General features: G+C 34.3%; 1 protein-coding gene across 1 annotated transcript; it reads left to right on the forward strand.

Moving 5' to 3' along the window:
* Nucleotides 1-12216: 12216 nt before the first annotated feature.
* Nucleotides 12217-13152, forward strand: LOC105304764 (putative olfactory receptor 2B8). The gene has a single exon (XM_011379046.1). The coding sequence runs from the start codon at nt 12217-12219 to the stop codon at nt 13150-13152; it is 936 nt and encodes a 311-aa protein (XP_011377348.1).
* Nucleotides 13153-15044: the final 1892 nt, after the last annotated feature.

Genomic DNA, 15044 nt, shown 5'->3' on the forward strand with positions numbered 1-15044 from the left:
TCATTATTTTACACTTTTTATTGCTGAATAATATTCTTTTAAGTGGATATACCATATTTCATTTACCTATTCATCAATAGATTGATATTTCATTTTTTCTATTTTTTTTGGCAATTATATGAACAGTGCTGCTGTGAACATTCTTGTATGTTTTGTAGGGACATATGCTTTCATTTATTTTGAGTAGATACCTAGGAGTAGAAGTACTGAGTTACATGGTGAATCTACATTTAACATTTTGAGGAACTACCTAACTGTTTTCCAAATTAACTGTACTATTTTTCAATCTCACCTGCAAGGTATGAGGGTTCCATTTTTTTTCTTTTTCTCACCAACACAAGTTATTGTTTGCCTTTTTTATTTTAGCAATCCTAGTGGTATAATATTGTGGTTTTGATTCATATTTTGATAATGACAAATGATGTTGAGAATCTTTTCATGTGCTTATTGGCTATTTGTTTATCTTCTTTGAAGAAATATCTATTCAAATCTTTGGCCCATTTTAAATTAGATTTTTTTTCTTTATTGTTAAGATGTAAGAATTCTTATATAATCTGGATACAAATCTCTTTACAGAAACATGACTTGTAAATATTTTTCCCATTCTTTGTTTTAGCTTTTTACTTTCTTGATGGTCTCCTTTGATATACAAGTGTTTTCAAATTTGATAAAGTCCAATTTATTTTTTCTTTTCTTGCTTACTTTTGGTGTCTTATTCAAGAAATCATTGCCTAACCCCAGGTCACAATGATTTTCTCTCATTATTCTAAGACTTTTACAGTTTTAGTTCTTACATTTAGGTAATCAATGATACATTTTGAGTTAATTTTTGTGTATGGTGTGAGAAAGGAGTCCAACTTCATTCCTTTGCATGTAAATAACTACATGTCACAACACCATTTGTTGAAAGGATTATTCTCTCCCTATTAAATTGTCTTGTCAAAAATTGGTTGACCATTGTTTTAGTTTTCTAATGCTTCTGTAACAAATTACCTCATACTTAGTAGTTTAAAACGACACATATATATATTATCATCCAGTTCTGTAGATTAGAAGTTCAACATGGGACCAAATGGGCTGAAATCAAGATGTTAGCAGAGCTGTTCCTTTCTGGGAACTCTTAGGAGAATCCATTTCCTTGCCTGGTCCAGCTTCTAGAGGTTGCCCACATTCATTATTCATGGTCCCTTTCTTCCATCTTCAAAGACAGCACCGTTGTATCTCTATGACTATTCTTCCATAATTACATCTTCCTCTCCATTCTATTCCATTGATCTTCATGTCTATCCTTATGGCAGTAACTCACCATCCTAATTCTGTAGCTTTATAGTAGTAAGTTCATTTGTGCATTTAGATTTAGTTTTTTTCTCTTTTGTCCTTTTCTGTAATATGAATTGCTCTTTTTTTGTTGCTACAAGTGAGGTATTATTTCTCCTAGTGAACTCTCAGTAGTTTCAAAGCCTTTGATAGGAAGATCGTGAGATGATATACCAAAAGAGATCCTTTCTTTAGCCCTTTTCATATCTCAGTATGTAAATAACCTTTGGACTGGTTGTGAGGAACAAGCAAAATTTCTACCTACCAATAACATCTGAATTAGACAACTTACCTAAAATTCTCAGCAATGCCATCACTTCAACAGAATTCAAATCTGCTTGTCCCAGAATCTTTTATATCAGTTTGTGGTTCTCAAAGGTTGTAGATTTCTCCAATCTCTCAGGATTTCATAAATTGGAAAATAACTAATAAGACAATTAAACAAAATTATATGTTGACAAATAAGGTATTATTTAAAGATGCATAAAAGTTTTTCGAGACTATTATTTCCTGGTGAAAATGTAATCAATCATAATTTGCATTCTCTTTTTTTCTTGAGTTGTGTAGAAGCTAAACTAAACATATGTGTGCATATATATTGTGTATACTATATTACTCATATGCATATATGTGTATATTAAAGCACGTATGTTCAATGATGCTGATATTTTTGTTCTATGCTGAATACCTTTCTTTTGTCCTTCCGGATCCATTTTCCACCCTTTTAATCTCCTCTTTGCTTTAGGATACTCAGCTGAATTAATTGTATCAGTAGGATCCTTTGCTCTCTATCTACTCAATGGATTTAGCCAGAAGTTGTCACTGGCAGGGCAGAGAGTGAACTCAGAGTGGTTTTCCCAGGCTTCTTACTTGCAGAGATGCCATAGCTGGCTGCATCTCTGGACCAAGACCACAGATTCTGCCAGGTGACCCTGTTTCAAAGCTCTTCCTCTAATGCTCATACCCTCTTCCCTCTTCTTGTATCTTCAGGGATAGAGGAGTACACAACTCTTAGAAGTTATTAGTCTTAGAATTGTTACACCATTCCTTGAGAATTTCCTACACCACACACCTTGCTTTGTAACAATCTCTTTAATAAACTTTCCCCAAATTAACCAGTTTAAGTGGCCTTCAGCAACCTACCAGATATTCAACTGAAAAACAAAACAAAACAGGCAGTCAGAAAGCCAGGTTGTGGTGCACAGATGTTGGAGATGTAATGGGAGGAATTACTCACGTATACCACAAATTCTAGATGGTAACCAAGTGTTAACAATGTCCGGTCAATCTTATTTAATAAGACTCAGAAAGATTTTGTTTAGGAACTACCATTCTCTAGGGATAGATGTATTCAATCACAATTTTCTTTTATATTCTGCACTGAGTTTTGCTGAATACAAATTCATATTACAGGTATATATCCATATATGTACATTTGAATACTGACAAACACATAGGTACTGGTATATCTGCAGGGTACTGGATATCTTCCATTTGCCCCTCTAGATCAACTGCCAACCTTTTCCATCCTGTTTTCTGCTCTAGGACATGAACCTGTATGAACTGTATTAGCTAATTTGGCCAATGGGGCAGAAACTGAATGGAAAAAAGCCTGAGTTCATATTATTTATTTCTAAAATCTAAACCTGCAAGGTGGGTGAAGACCATGTTTATTCCTAAACCAATGCAAAAGCTTCTGTCTGGTTGCCTTCATCATGCAATCTTTCTCCCTCTATCTTTGGGTTCTCATAACTGCTCTTTCTCCTTCTCCCTTGAGGCCTAGATGTAGTAAGATGCTTTGTCAAAGGACTAGTTTATCCTTTGCGTTGTCCCATACTCTGTGATTTTCCCATTCTCTGATGTCAATAGTTCCTTTATTACGTTCTTCTTAAATTGCCAATTTGAGTTGGCCATCTGATTTCTGAGAAGACTCTGACTGATATATTAATAAATATGAGGTGTAGCCCTAGAATCAAACCCTTAAAAAATGTGCAAATATATACTTGCCAGGGAAATGGAACACTACTAAGCCATGACATGTAATGGCATCATGATAATTTAAATGATTACCAACAATGTCATAGTACGAAGTGCAATAGGAGGGCAAAGTGTTGATAGATTAATTAGCTGTATCATTGATCACAACCACAATAATATTGGTTGTAAAAATCATGGGATCTTTTGAACTGAAAACTTTAATGATCCTACTGTGAACAGGATAGGGCAGTCGGAAAGCCTCGACTGAAGATTTGAAGGCACTTCTCATCTCTTTTAGTCCTTTAGGAAATGTATGATTGAGGTCCAAGCAACGGCCTAATTATAAGAACTACAGAAAGGCAATATCAGTTAAAAGCCTAACCTTGCCAGAGGTTTTATGGAGGGAAAAATCGGGATGATAAAATAATAGGATATGGACATTGGGCAGACAAGGACACAGTTAAAAACAAAAATCCTTGTCTGAAGAGGCAGTCCCTAACTTCCCCCCAACCTGAAGGAATCAGCTTTCCCCTGGACAAAAGTCACCAATGACTACATTTAAGGAGTCGCTTTATGAGCTCATGTAATTCTCACTACACCCAAATTCACCATTCTACAATGCTTCTATAGTGAAAGTTGAATATCAGTAGCTCAGAGGAAGAAATTGAAGACTTGCTCTTGGAGGAAATATACACTAAAAAGATTATTGGATCTCACCAGTCTGTTTTGACAGGAATTTGAGGAATGTGTATTGGTTTGGTTTCCAAAAGAGGTAAACCAACAAGCATGAAATGTAAAGTTTAATCAAACCAAATTTATGAACACAGGTACACCCATATAGGATTCAGGAATTCATTGTTTCCTCAAGAACTTTTTGAATTTATAGTGTAATTCAACATTCAATATGATTAATTCTTTTGAACTCTAAATACTTACTGAGGACAAAACATTCCCAATGCAATAACAAAACATGCTGTTAACATCAATACTATAGGCTTAATTAATTTTCTTATTATGTCTATATTAATTGTTGTACCATCCTAAGATTATTTATATGCTTATTTGTAATCTTTTTTTTTATGTTTTAATAATATTATTTGGACCTTTCCTGGAGTTGAGGTAACTCATGAGGTTTCATGAGCTGTAACTAGATTGACTGAGTGGAGACTTAGAATAAGATAGAAAAATTAGTGACAAGAAAGTAGGGAAGGGCATCTGGATGGATCTCTTGGAAAGGACAGTGTGAGGATATTCATATTCCATTATAAATGTTCACTAGAGAACACTGATTACAGAAAAGACATTCGATAATCAAGAGGACAAATGATCCACACATTACAAGTTATCTGTGGTAGCAAGGATGGAAGCTATGTATGAACTTGACAGAATTGGTTTATCTCTCTTTTTTCTTCTTCCACGTTTAACCATCTTCGAGACTATTCTAACCAGAGGCACCATCAACTTTTCTCACCTATGTGCTACCAAAGCTTCTTTTTTGTTCCCAAAGTCTGCTTCATGACAGCCAAATCAATTTCAGATCATTAATAATGTTATAATATATCAGTGCTTAAAATTCCAAATATTATAACCAGAATAAAGTATAAACTCCTTACCATGACTTAAACTGTACTACTTGAAAGTATGGTTCAAGAGCTAGCATATGAGCATTGTCTGGTATCTTAGAAAGGAAGACTCTTTGGCCCTGCCTTGGACCTACTGAATTAGAATCTGCATTTTAACAAGAAATCTATGCGATTCATATGCATATTAAAGTTGATAAGCATTCATCTAAAAGATCCTACATAATTTTTCCCCTACATACCTTTCTTTTTAAGATTACATATGTGCTTGTGAGTTGGTTTTTACATACGGTATGTGATAAGGGTCCAACTTCACTGTTTTGCATGAGGATATCCAGTTTTCCCAGCAACATTTATTGAAGACACCATCTTTCTCCATTGTGTTCTTGACACCCTTGTTTAAGATCAGTTGACTGTGTACTTGTGGGGTTATTTCTGAGTTCTCTATTCTGCTCCACTGACGTATGTCTGTTTTTAATCCAGTACCATACTCTTTTGATTACTGTAGCTTTGCAATATATTTTGAAATCAGGAAGTGTAATGCCTCCAACTTTATTCTTCTTGTTTAAGATTGCTTCGACTAGTCACGGTTTTGTATGCATTTTATAATTGCTTTTTTCTCTTTTCAGGAAAAAAAGGCATTGGAATTTTGATATGGATTGTATTGAGTCCACAGATTGCTTTGGGCAGTATGGACATTTTAAATAATATGTAATAGGTGCTGACCATGGCCCTAGACAATGTGAGAAACCTTTAAATGCTTTTCATATGACTTACGAATTACACAAACAGATAAATGATCTGTTCCTTCTGGATTTAAGTCTAGTGGAGAGTCCTCTCTGTCTCTTAGAGTTGTGAGGCTCAAATGAGAAAATATATGCTAAAAGATGCTATGTCTGCCATGTATTGTTTTTCCTTTACATACTGAATAGTTTCCATTACAATCCAGAGTCAATGCACTCTGAGGGGACAACACCTGAGAACATCTAATTCTGGGAGACTCCAGCTATATCAAAGCAAAGTGGAATGGACATTCTAAAAAGGTTTAGATAGATGTGGTACTTTTTAGATTGTTTTCACACAGCAATTGCATTTTTTTTTCCCTCCCGTAGTAGGGAAAAAAATGGAAGTAGCAAAAGAGAACTTCCTAAAAGGATGAATATTTTAGGTTTAGCTTTGTCTAAATACACAAATGTTTTTTTTTTTTTTTTCCAGTAAAAATATTGGAAAATAGGCTTCAAGGGCTCACCTGGGGAGCTTTAAAAATACCTATATCTGAGTCCTATCTGCAGAGATTCCTATTTAATTAATTTAAGATAAGGCCTTGGCACTGATATTAAAAATAAACAAACAAACTACAACAACCAACTGTAGGGCACTTAAAATTTGAGAATCATCAGATTACATGATATTATTATGCAAAGACATCATTTGGCTCATCTAGCTCTTTGTACATCGGAGGGAGTTAATTAATGTTAACATTTAACTTTCCTTCCTTCCTCTGTTCCTACTTTTCTTCCTTCTTTTACTCCCTTTAGCTTCAAAACAAGGGAGCGATTTAACGGTCTAGATATTTTTATGGATATTTTAAAGATAGATAAGCCGAAGCTCACGAAAGTGAAATGGTACGTTTGAGCTCACAAGGCTAATAAGTTTCCTGGCCTTACTGTTTTCTAATAAATAGTTTTGTGTTTAGTTGTTAGGCAATAGTAGGTGGTTCCAGAGTTTGCTATGATCAGAGAGAAGAGAACCTAAGTTCAAACTTGCTATGTGGATATTTGAGAGTATACTAGGGTCATATCCATCTCTAAAATCCAGTTGATTCCAGGAAATGGCTCTCTATACAGTCTCTGAAGTCTGGATTTTAGGTTTTGCTGTTCTTGTGATACATAAACTCATTTTCATCCTTACCAGTTTTAGGTAATAGAGAAGGATGAGGGCACCCTGGACACTTGGAAGACATGTAATGTTTAACCATGGCAAAGGTTCATATGCAGGGCAGAGAGAAAAGGGGAGCAACTAGCAAATGCATTAATCAAGAATCTCTCAGAACAAATAATTAAATGTTAATTACTGGTCTGGGACATTATTCCTCAAGAGTCTAAAAATTCAGCCTAAGGTCCTAAAATGAGAAAACTCAGATGACTTAGGGACTTTACTGTGCCTGCATTCATTATCTTTATTTTTAATTTATAAAAGGACAGAGTTGGATTATAGCAGTATCTTAGTCGTAGTTATCATAACTAATAGTTTATTTTATCTCCACGGAAATGTATTTTTTGCCCATGAATATCATGCATGTTTTGTGTTTTTTACTGGTAATTGATTGTATGAGTATATGGTGAGGTCAGGCATGAAGCAGATTAATTCTACACATCGTTTACGAGTTTACGGCCTTACGGTATGTTTTGTCTAATATGTTTATGCTTGCAATTGATTATTGAGTTATTAAAAAAATAATAGCAATAATAAAATAAAACCATTAGTTATTTAACTGAAGAATGTTTTATTTTTATTATTTATTTATTTATTAAAGAACATTTTAGAATTAGGCATACTCTAGTACAAATATGGCTCTGCTAAACACTCTGACTTTGAGAAAATTGTATAGACTCTCCGATCATCAATTTTCTCACCTTCGAAATGGATATAAATGTATTTTGGAGTTATTGCGAAGATGCAATTTAATCTCCAAAGTACCTAAAAATGCTTGTTATGCAATGAAGAATTATAGTAGACAGCAATTAATCTCTCTCTCTCTTTCTCTCTTTCTCTTTTTTGATAATTTTTTTATTTTCCATAGAGAAAACTTTATTTCCGGGGTGAGAGGGGGAGTGATTTATTTATCTATGCTTAAGATCAAAATTTGTTAATTTCATTATGATCTTTTCCTACATAGCATTCTGGCTGATGTTGGAGGTTGGCTCTCTCTTAGAATGCGGCCTTCCAAGAGCCCATGCTTTTATATTTTCCTCTTTCTCCTTCAGATCCCAATTATTTGTTCAAGAGAATTTGTAAAACTAACTCATAATAAGTTGTAAATAATCACCTGCAGTGCAATTTGTAAACACTGTAAATGATGTTTTCATTAAAAAAAAATCTTTTCTAGCATAATTTCCATAACTCTGATGGATTCATTAGAAAGATATTTATGGGCTTCCTGGTAGCCTTCCTAATGTCCTTTCTTAACTAGGTGGGGAACAGAATCATGATGCTAGTTTTGTTTTCCTTAGTCTTTAAACTTCTTAGTCCTCAAGCCGATTTTTTTAACAATAAATTTCGTTAATTGATAAAGTGCAAACCAAAAAAAATACATCACAAATTTTGGCAATAATAACACACATAGTATGAGTTTGCGTAGTCTCTAAACATCTCTGTAGTAATATGTCAAGTACTTCCAAGATGGTTATGTCTAATAGTCCTTCTACTTTTAGAACACAAGTAAATTGAGTAAACTTGGCATTTATATGATATTTTTAGCTATAATTTATTAAGTTCTTATTATGTCAGATACTCTGCTAAAACTTCTAGACATATTTTCTAATGTAATTATCAAGATAACCCTAGTAAATAAGTACCAATATAGTTCCTACTCAACACAGGAGAAATAGGGTATTCAGTTAAGTTTAGAAACTTGCCCAAGTGACCTAGCAGAGAAATAGTGAGGTCAGAATTCATATTTAGGTTGTCTTTGTCCGGAGTTCATGCTTTTATCCCTACACTATAGTGCCTTGCAAAATTATCCCTGGAAAATGAGGTTTTCCCAAAGGCCAACGATATTACTACTATCTATCAAATCTATCTACCAAACTTAATGAACGATTTAATTATACATTGGAAAAAATAACGTATTCAGTTATATAAGTGGTTTAAATTACAAAGATTAAGGAATTCACTTTCGAAAATCTGGAATTTATGAGGAAACAGCAGCCTTTTCTGGTTTGGTATAAAATACATTTTAGATTTCTGTCTGTGATTTGCAGAAAAATGAGTCATTTATCCATGTAAGACATAAAATGCCTAACATGGTGTGTCTAAGTGATGCCAAAATAACTTGACCTTGAGTAAAGTATGTTAGCACACATTGTATGTTCTTGGCATCAAGCCATATCAAGTTTTTCTTTCTTTTTTTCAAACTGAATTAGATGGGTTTTTTGAGCATTAGATAGCATTTTTTAGAAAAAAAGAAACTAATAGGGAGTAAACGACTTTGCTTGACTATATACTTAGACAAAGTCATAGCTACCACAAAGGTGAATTTATTCTTAATTTGAGCTCAAGACTTAAGTAGAAATAGGAAAGGTTTATTTGAGTTTAATCAACATTTAATAATGTTTATTATGTGTTAGGGACAGGAGAAACATAAACAAATATGACAGGGTACCTGGAAATCCCATCAATTGGAGAGAGACTAATAAACTTTTATTCACAAACACACACACACACAAGTATGTTCAAAAAATGGAAATTGGAAATCATTCAGCAGAAGACACTCTGATTAACTCTGTCTGGGTGCATGAAATTAGAGAGATTTCAAAAAGATCAGATAGGAGTTTTCCAGGCAGACAAGTTTGAAGGCATTTGGCAAGAGTAGTTTTTGCCTTTTAAGTAAAATGGAGGGTGTACAGTAACTAGGTAATTGCTTGCTTGATTGAAATGCCAATATAGAATCTGTAGGTAATTATAAAACTTCCAGGGCTTTTGTAACCATGTATTTAATTTGGTGAGCTTGCTTCATACTATGGATGTTATTTTACTTACAAAAATGCCTTTATTTCTCTCATCCTTGTGATGGAGATGCAACTCTGTGTGTTCTGAGAGGAACAGAATATTTTATACCTTGACAAACTGTCAATTGAATGGGTTCAAGCTTGTTTTCAGTAGTTACAGTCATAAAGGAACTAAAAGTGCTCTTTCAGATAACTGTGCATTAAGAGAGACTAAGGGACTATTGTATTTTATTAAGTCTTTAAAATACAGACAGTATTTAGATGTTGATCCAAAATATTTATGTTTATTTAAGTCAACGCAATTCTACGTATACATGCATGCCTATGGAACCAAGATTATTATATATCTATATTACTATCGATATAGATATAAGTATACACATGTGTGTTGTAGGTGCTTACATATATATTCAGTAATTCCTCGTGTGATTTTGGATAAGTTGTTTACTGTCTTAAAGACTTCATCTCATTGTCATTGGGCTGGGGTGAGGAGTGTCAATAATTCCTGTTCTGTACACTTGACAAAGATCCTCTAATGAGGATCACATGGATCATCATAATAATTAACATACATTGAGATTTTACTATATGTGTCTAACTCTGTTTTAGGTGTTTTACATGCATTATCTCATTTACCTCATCCATCGACTCTATGAGGATGCTTCTCTTGTCCCCATCCTGCAGATGAGGAAAGTTAGGCACAGAATTTTGGCCTGAATCGTGGAAGGTCTCTCGGCTGGTGAGTGGTGGAGCCAGGCATGTCACCGGTGCTCCCCAAAGGCGGATCCCATGCATTTCGCCACCAGGTGTAAGATTTCCTGATTGTGTGTCATCTTGTTGTCAACTGAGAAATTCACTGCAAATGTATTTGTTATCATTATGATCACGCCTAAAAATCACCATAACACTTTTTATTTGCAGCAGAATTTTCTAAATGCTGTTTAGGGGGCCTGGAAAGAAACTTCATAACCTCTACCGCTAACTTGATGAAAACAGGACTGTGATTTAATTACTCTCTTCTCCTTTATCCCCAGACTTCATAGTTTACATAATTTAGTTTACCAGTTTATGGAATTATTTGATATGAAAAGCCGTGATTTAAATCAAAATTCAAGAAAGCTTTCTAAAATGTAATACATATGAATCAATATTGTTTGAAAAAGCAAGTTTCACATCAAGTAGTCTTTTTCATGACCTGTAACTACTTGGCTTTTAAATGTTTTCTTGATAAGTTTCCCCATTCCCTCAGAAATCACTTTGCAACTTTCCACTGGACTGTAAACTGTATGAGAGTATTGAAAATGTATGCTGTTTACTAGAGTATACCAAGCATCTGGTACATATTAGATTATCAAAAAGGTATTTTTGAGAGGAAGACAGGAAGAAAACAGTAAAGGAAGAAAGGAAGAAAAAATTAAAAAAAGAAAGAAAAAGAAATAACGAATGGATGAATAGATAAGTGATTGACAACTTCTTCTTGCTATTGTAACTGTGCCTCTCTCTAGGACTTTTCATTATCTCATCGCTTTCAGTAAATCACTGCTTTTAATTGGCTGCAGACTGGAAGTCAGTTTACCAAACATACTAACTCTATATATGAGCTAAGAATAAGAAGGCACAGGGTGGGGGCTAAGGAGCTCTCAGTGACTACACCTATTGACTTTAACTTGTCTGGATTTAACTTAATAATTAAATTTTGTTAATATATAATATGTTAATAGCATACAAAATAATTTAATTAATAGATGATACTAATTAATTCATTAATATTCTTTCTCTTAAATGGTTATTATTGGTGAAGTGAATTCCAGCTAAATGTAGAACTACTGTATGTTATTAAAGCTATTAGTAATAGATGGCATTTATTTGTGGATTGCTTTCTACATGTAAACATTGCCTTAATTCTTTATATAGATTATTTAATCTTCAAAATTTTCACAAAATTGGTTCTATCATTATTCTTATTTTACACTTAATAAAAACATCCAAGACCTCCAAATATGGAAGTGGTGATGATGGGAGAATTGGCAATTAATGTGCTCTATGACCAGTCTTTGCTGTTGGTATGCACGGTCTTTGTTCTTAGGGTACCAGGGTGCCTAAACACTAGTAGGCTGCATCAGGGTAATACAGTAGCAGCACAAACTGCTGTTCCTACACTTACTTATAGGTTAGTGGGTAGCACATGAAGCTATGCCCTTCACTGCTGTTTACTTGAATGGTGCATCATGATACTCTGTTGTTAGATGTAAATGAAGACATGATTGGATCTTTTTGAAGAGGTAAAGTAAGAGCACAGCTTTGAAGAATAAATAGGTTTTGGAAAGACTATAAACAGGCAAAAAACCCCATTTCCTTAAAGAAAGGAAAAGAATATCTGCTTAACTTTAATGAGTATTTGAATTTGAAATTCTTTATCTCATGAGAAGAATATTGCCTCTAAAAGCAGAAGAAATCTTTCCATTTGTACTACAACTCAGATACTCAAGATATAATCTCAGACCAAGACCTCTTGTTTGTGTGTCTTAAATTTCAAACATTGTGACATATAGGACATTTGATTTTGTCTTCATGTGAGTGGATGATTTAGTGAGAGGTAGGTGGCTTGAAAAATGGCTACGACAAAAACAAACTTCACTGTGACTGAATTTGTGTTTCTGGGGCTCTCATCACAGCCACAGATGCAGCTCATTCTTTTTGTTATGTTCTTGTTCTTCTATTTATTAACAGTAGCTGGGAACATTATTATTTTCACTATTATCCAGATAGAACCTCGTCTCCAAACCCCCATGTACTTTTTTCTAACTAATTTATCCTTTCTGGATATCTGCTACATATCCACCAATGTCCCACAAATGCTCTCCAACATCATGGGAAGAAAGAAGACCATCCCATTCTCCAGCTGTGCCACTCAGATGTACTTCTCTCTCTCCTTTGGAATGATTGAATGTGTGCTCCTTGGTGTCATGGCTTATGACAGATATGTAGCCATTTGTCATCCTCTTCATTATACTATAATGATGAACCGAAGCACTTGTATCCAGTTGGCAGCCATTTCTTGGTCCAGTAGCTTTCTGAGTTCCATGGTTATCAATGTCCTCACCTTGAGTTTGCCCTACTGTGGGCCTAATGTCCTGAATCATTATTTTTGTGAGGTACCTTCCATCCTAAGGTTGGCTTGCACGGATACCTCATTCACTGAGATGGTCGTTTTTATCTTCAGTATCATCATTGTCTTCATTCCTTTTCTCCTCATTGTTGTTTCCTATGCCCGAATACTTCTATCAGTTCTCAGGATGCAGTCTGCTGCTGGGAGACGCAAGGCACTGTCCACCTGTGCCTCCCATCTGACAGTGGTGGCCTTATTCTATGGAACTGCCATCTTCATGTACATGAGACCTCAGTCAAAGTCCTCCAGGGCTGGAGGAAAGATCATTGCCGTGTTCTACACTGTGATTACACCCATGCTCAACCCCTTGATCTATAGCCTAAGGAACCAGGATGTGAAAGGAGCTTTAAGGAGAGCTATTGCAAAACAGAGGACTTGAGAGCTCTTAATGAGATGCTAAGGTTAACTGTTTATGTAAGACCATTGACTTCTGAATATGAAGTAAGGGAGTGAAAAATGGCTTGGGCAGTTAACATCTTCCCTGCCACTCATAAAAGACACATTAATCCAGCTGCAAACTTGGCAAGAAACCTGTGTCTCCCAAGGACAAACCATGACTTTACTGTGTCAGAGCAACTCCCTCCATTGGGTGACTACTCTTTCCTTACTTCCTGAAAAATCTTGGTTCCCTGAAATCATAGACTATCTGAAATTAATGGCTTAAAATTAAGTCAGTAAGATGACACATCTTACTCCTGTCTGGAGGATCTAAAGTACTTTGATATAGAGAGGCATTCTTAATTTCTAACTTGGGTCAGAACTTTGGATAAAGGATTTTTGGATGCAACATCTTAATTTTGTAGTTTCCAAGGAAACAGGATTTTGCATCTACTTTGTGCTTTAGACCTGTATTAAAATATTGCTTCATTTAAATTTCATTTGAACTCCATCTTTCCTGAAAATCCTGGTGTGTAATATTTCTTTTTGCAGTGGATAAATAAATCTGATTTTATTTGATGACAGTTTTATTGTTGGTGTTCTTAGGCTAATTGTGCGGATAAAGGACAATAATGATCAGAAACAGATTTGGTTAATTGTTAATTAATGGATTAATTAGTTCATTCACTATGCATCATTGAATTACTATATAACACAATGTTAAATAAAATAAAAATGCTTCTTTTCTTTATGCCTATATAAATATTTATAATATACATATAATATATACACGTATACTGATAAATTGTGATAAATGCATTAAAGGAAATACTCATCAAGGGGCAGTGACAGACAATAATAGGTAGGGTGACTTTCTCTGAGGAGGCTGCCTACAAAGACTAAGAGAGGTAGAAGTGAGATTGGGAAGAGCTTTCTAAGAAGAGGGTGGTTGCGAACAAAGTCTATGAAGAAATGAGAGAGTTCGCTCTGTTTGAGAGAATAAAGGAAACTAGTGAAAAGCGGAGCAGCAGGAAGTGTGTCTGGGGAGGTGAGTCTGGGGAGGCAGGCAGCAGCCGGATCACACAGGGCTGAGTTGACTATGGCAAGGAGTAGGGATTTATTCTTACTAAAATGGGAGTATTATGAAGAAGGGTAATATGACACAACTTATGTTTACAAAAGGTTTTTCTGGATGCTGTGTGGAACACAGATATATAAGTATGTCATGAATTTGTGGAAATGAATATTTTCTGTTTTGAATCTTTTCAACCAGTGGTATCTTTGCAAAGAATTATTTTTTAAATTAAGAGAATAGCAGAATATAATTAGCATTAATATACTCAATAAGTATAAATAAGGTCTGTGATTAACATGCTGCTAAATTAGAGATAAACTGTTTCTAAAATTGTTTCTCATTTATTTCACAATTTAGAGTAAAATAAAAAAGATATAATTCACCTTTTAGAGATAACCAACTACTAAAACACAACTGTCTTTCACCTAGACGTAAAGGTCACATAGATCTGTAAATGAAATTTCACAGATTTACAATTCGTTTAAAAGTAAAAGGAAAAATTACTAACAAAATATTTGAATTCATTACATAGTAGGATATGTTTTTGTATGTTTGTCTTGATATATAAATGACTTAATATGTTTTATATTTGCTTAAAAAATGAGAGGACTAGAAACATATACCTCTAACCAACTTTCTCCCAAACAAATGATTTGAGGTGAAAGGTAGCATTTAAAAATTTCCCAAACGTTATAAGTAAGAAATACATGTTTAGTTGGTTGTTTATAAATTAAATATTTGTTTTTCTAGCAATTCATTATTCAGAACAATTGTTTTACCTATTTAGTCTATTTCGACTAGTTTATTTGGATCAGTAT

The sequence above is a fragment of the Pteropus vampyrus genome, unplaced genomic scaffold (genome assembly GCF_000151845.1).
Source record: "Pteropus vampyrus isolate Shadow unplaced genomic scaffold, Pvam_2.0 Scaffold352, whole genome shotgun sequence".
NCBI lineage: Eukaryota > Metazoa > Chordata > Mammalia > Chiroptera > Pteropodidae > Pteropus > Pteropus vampyrus.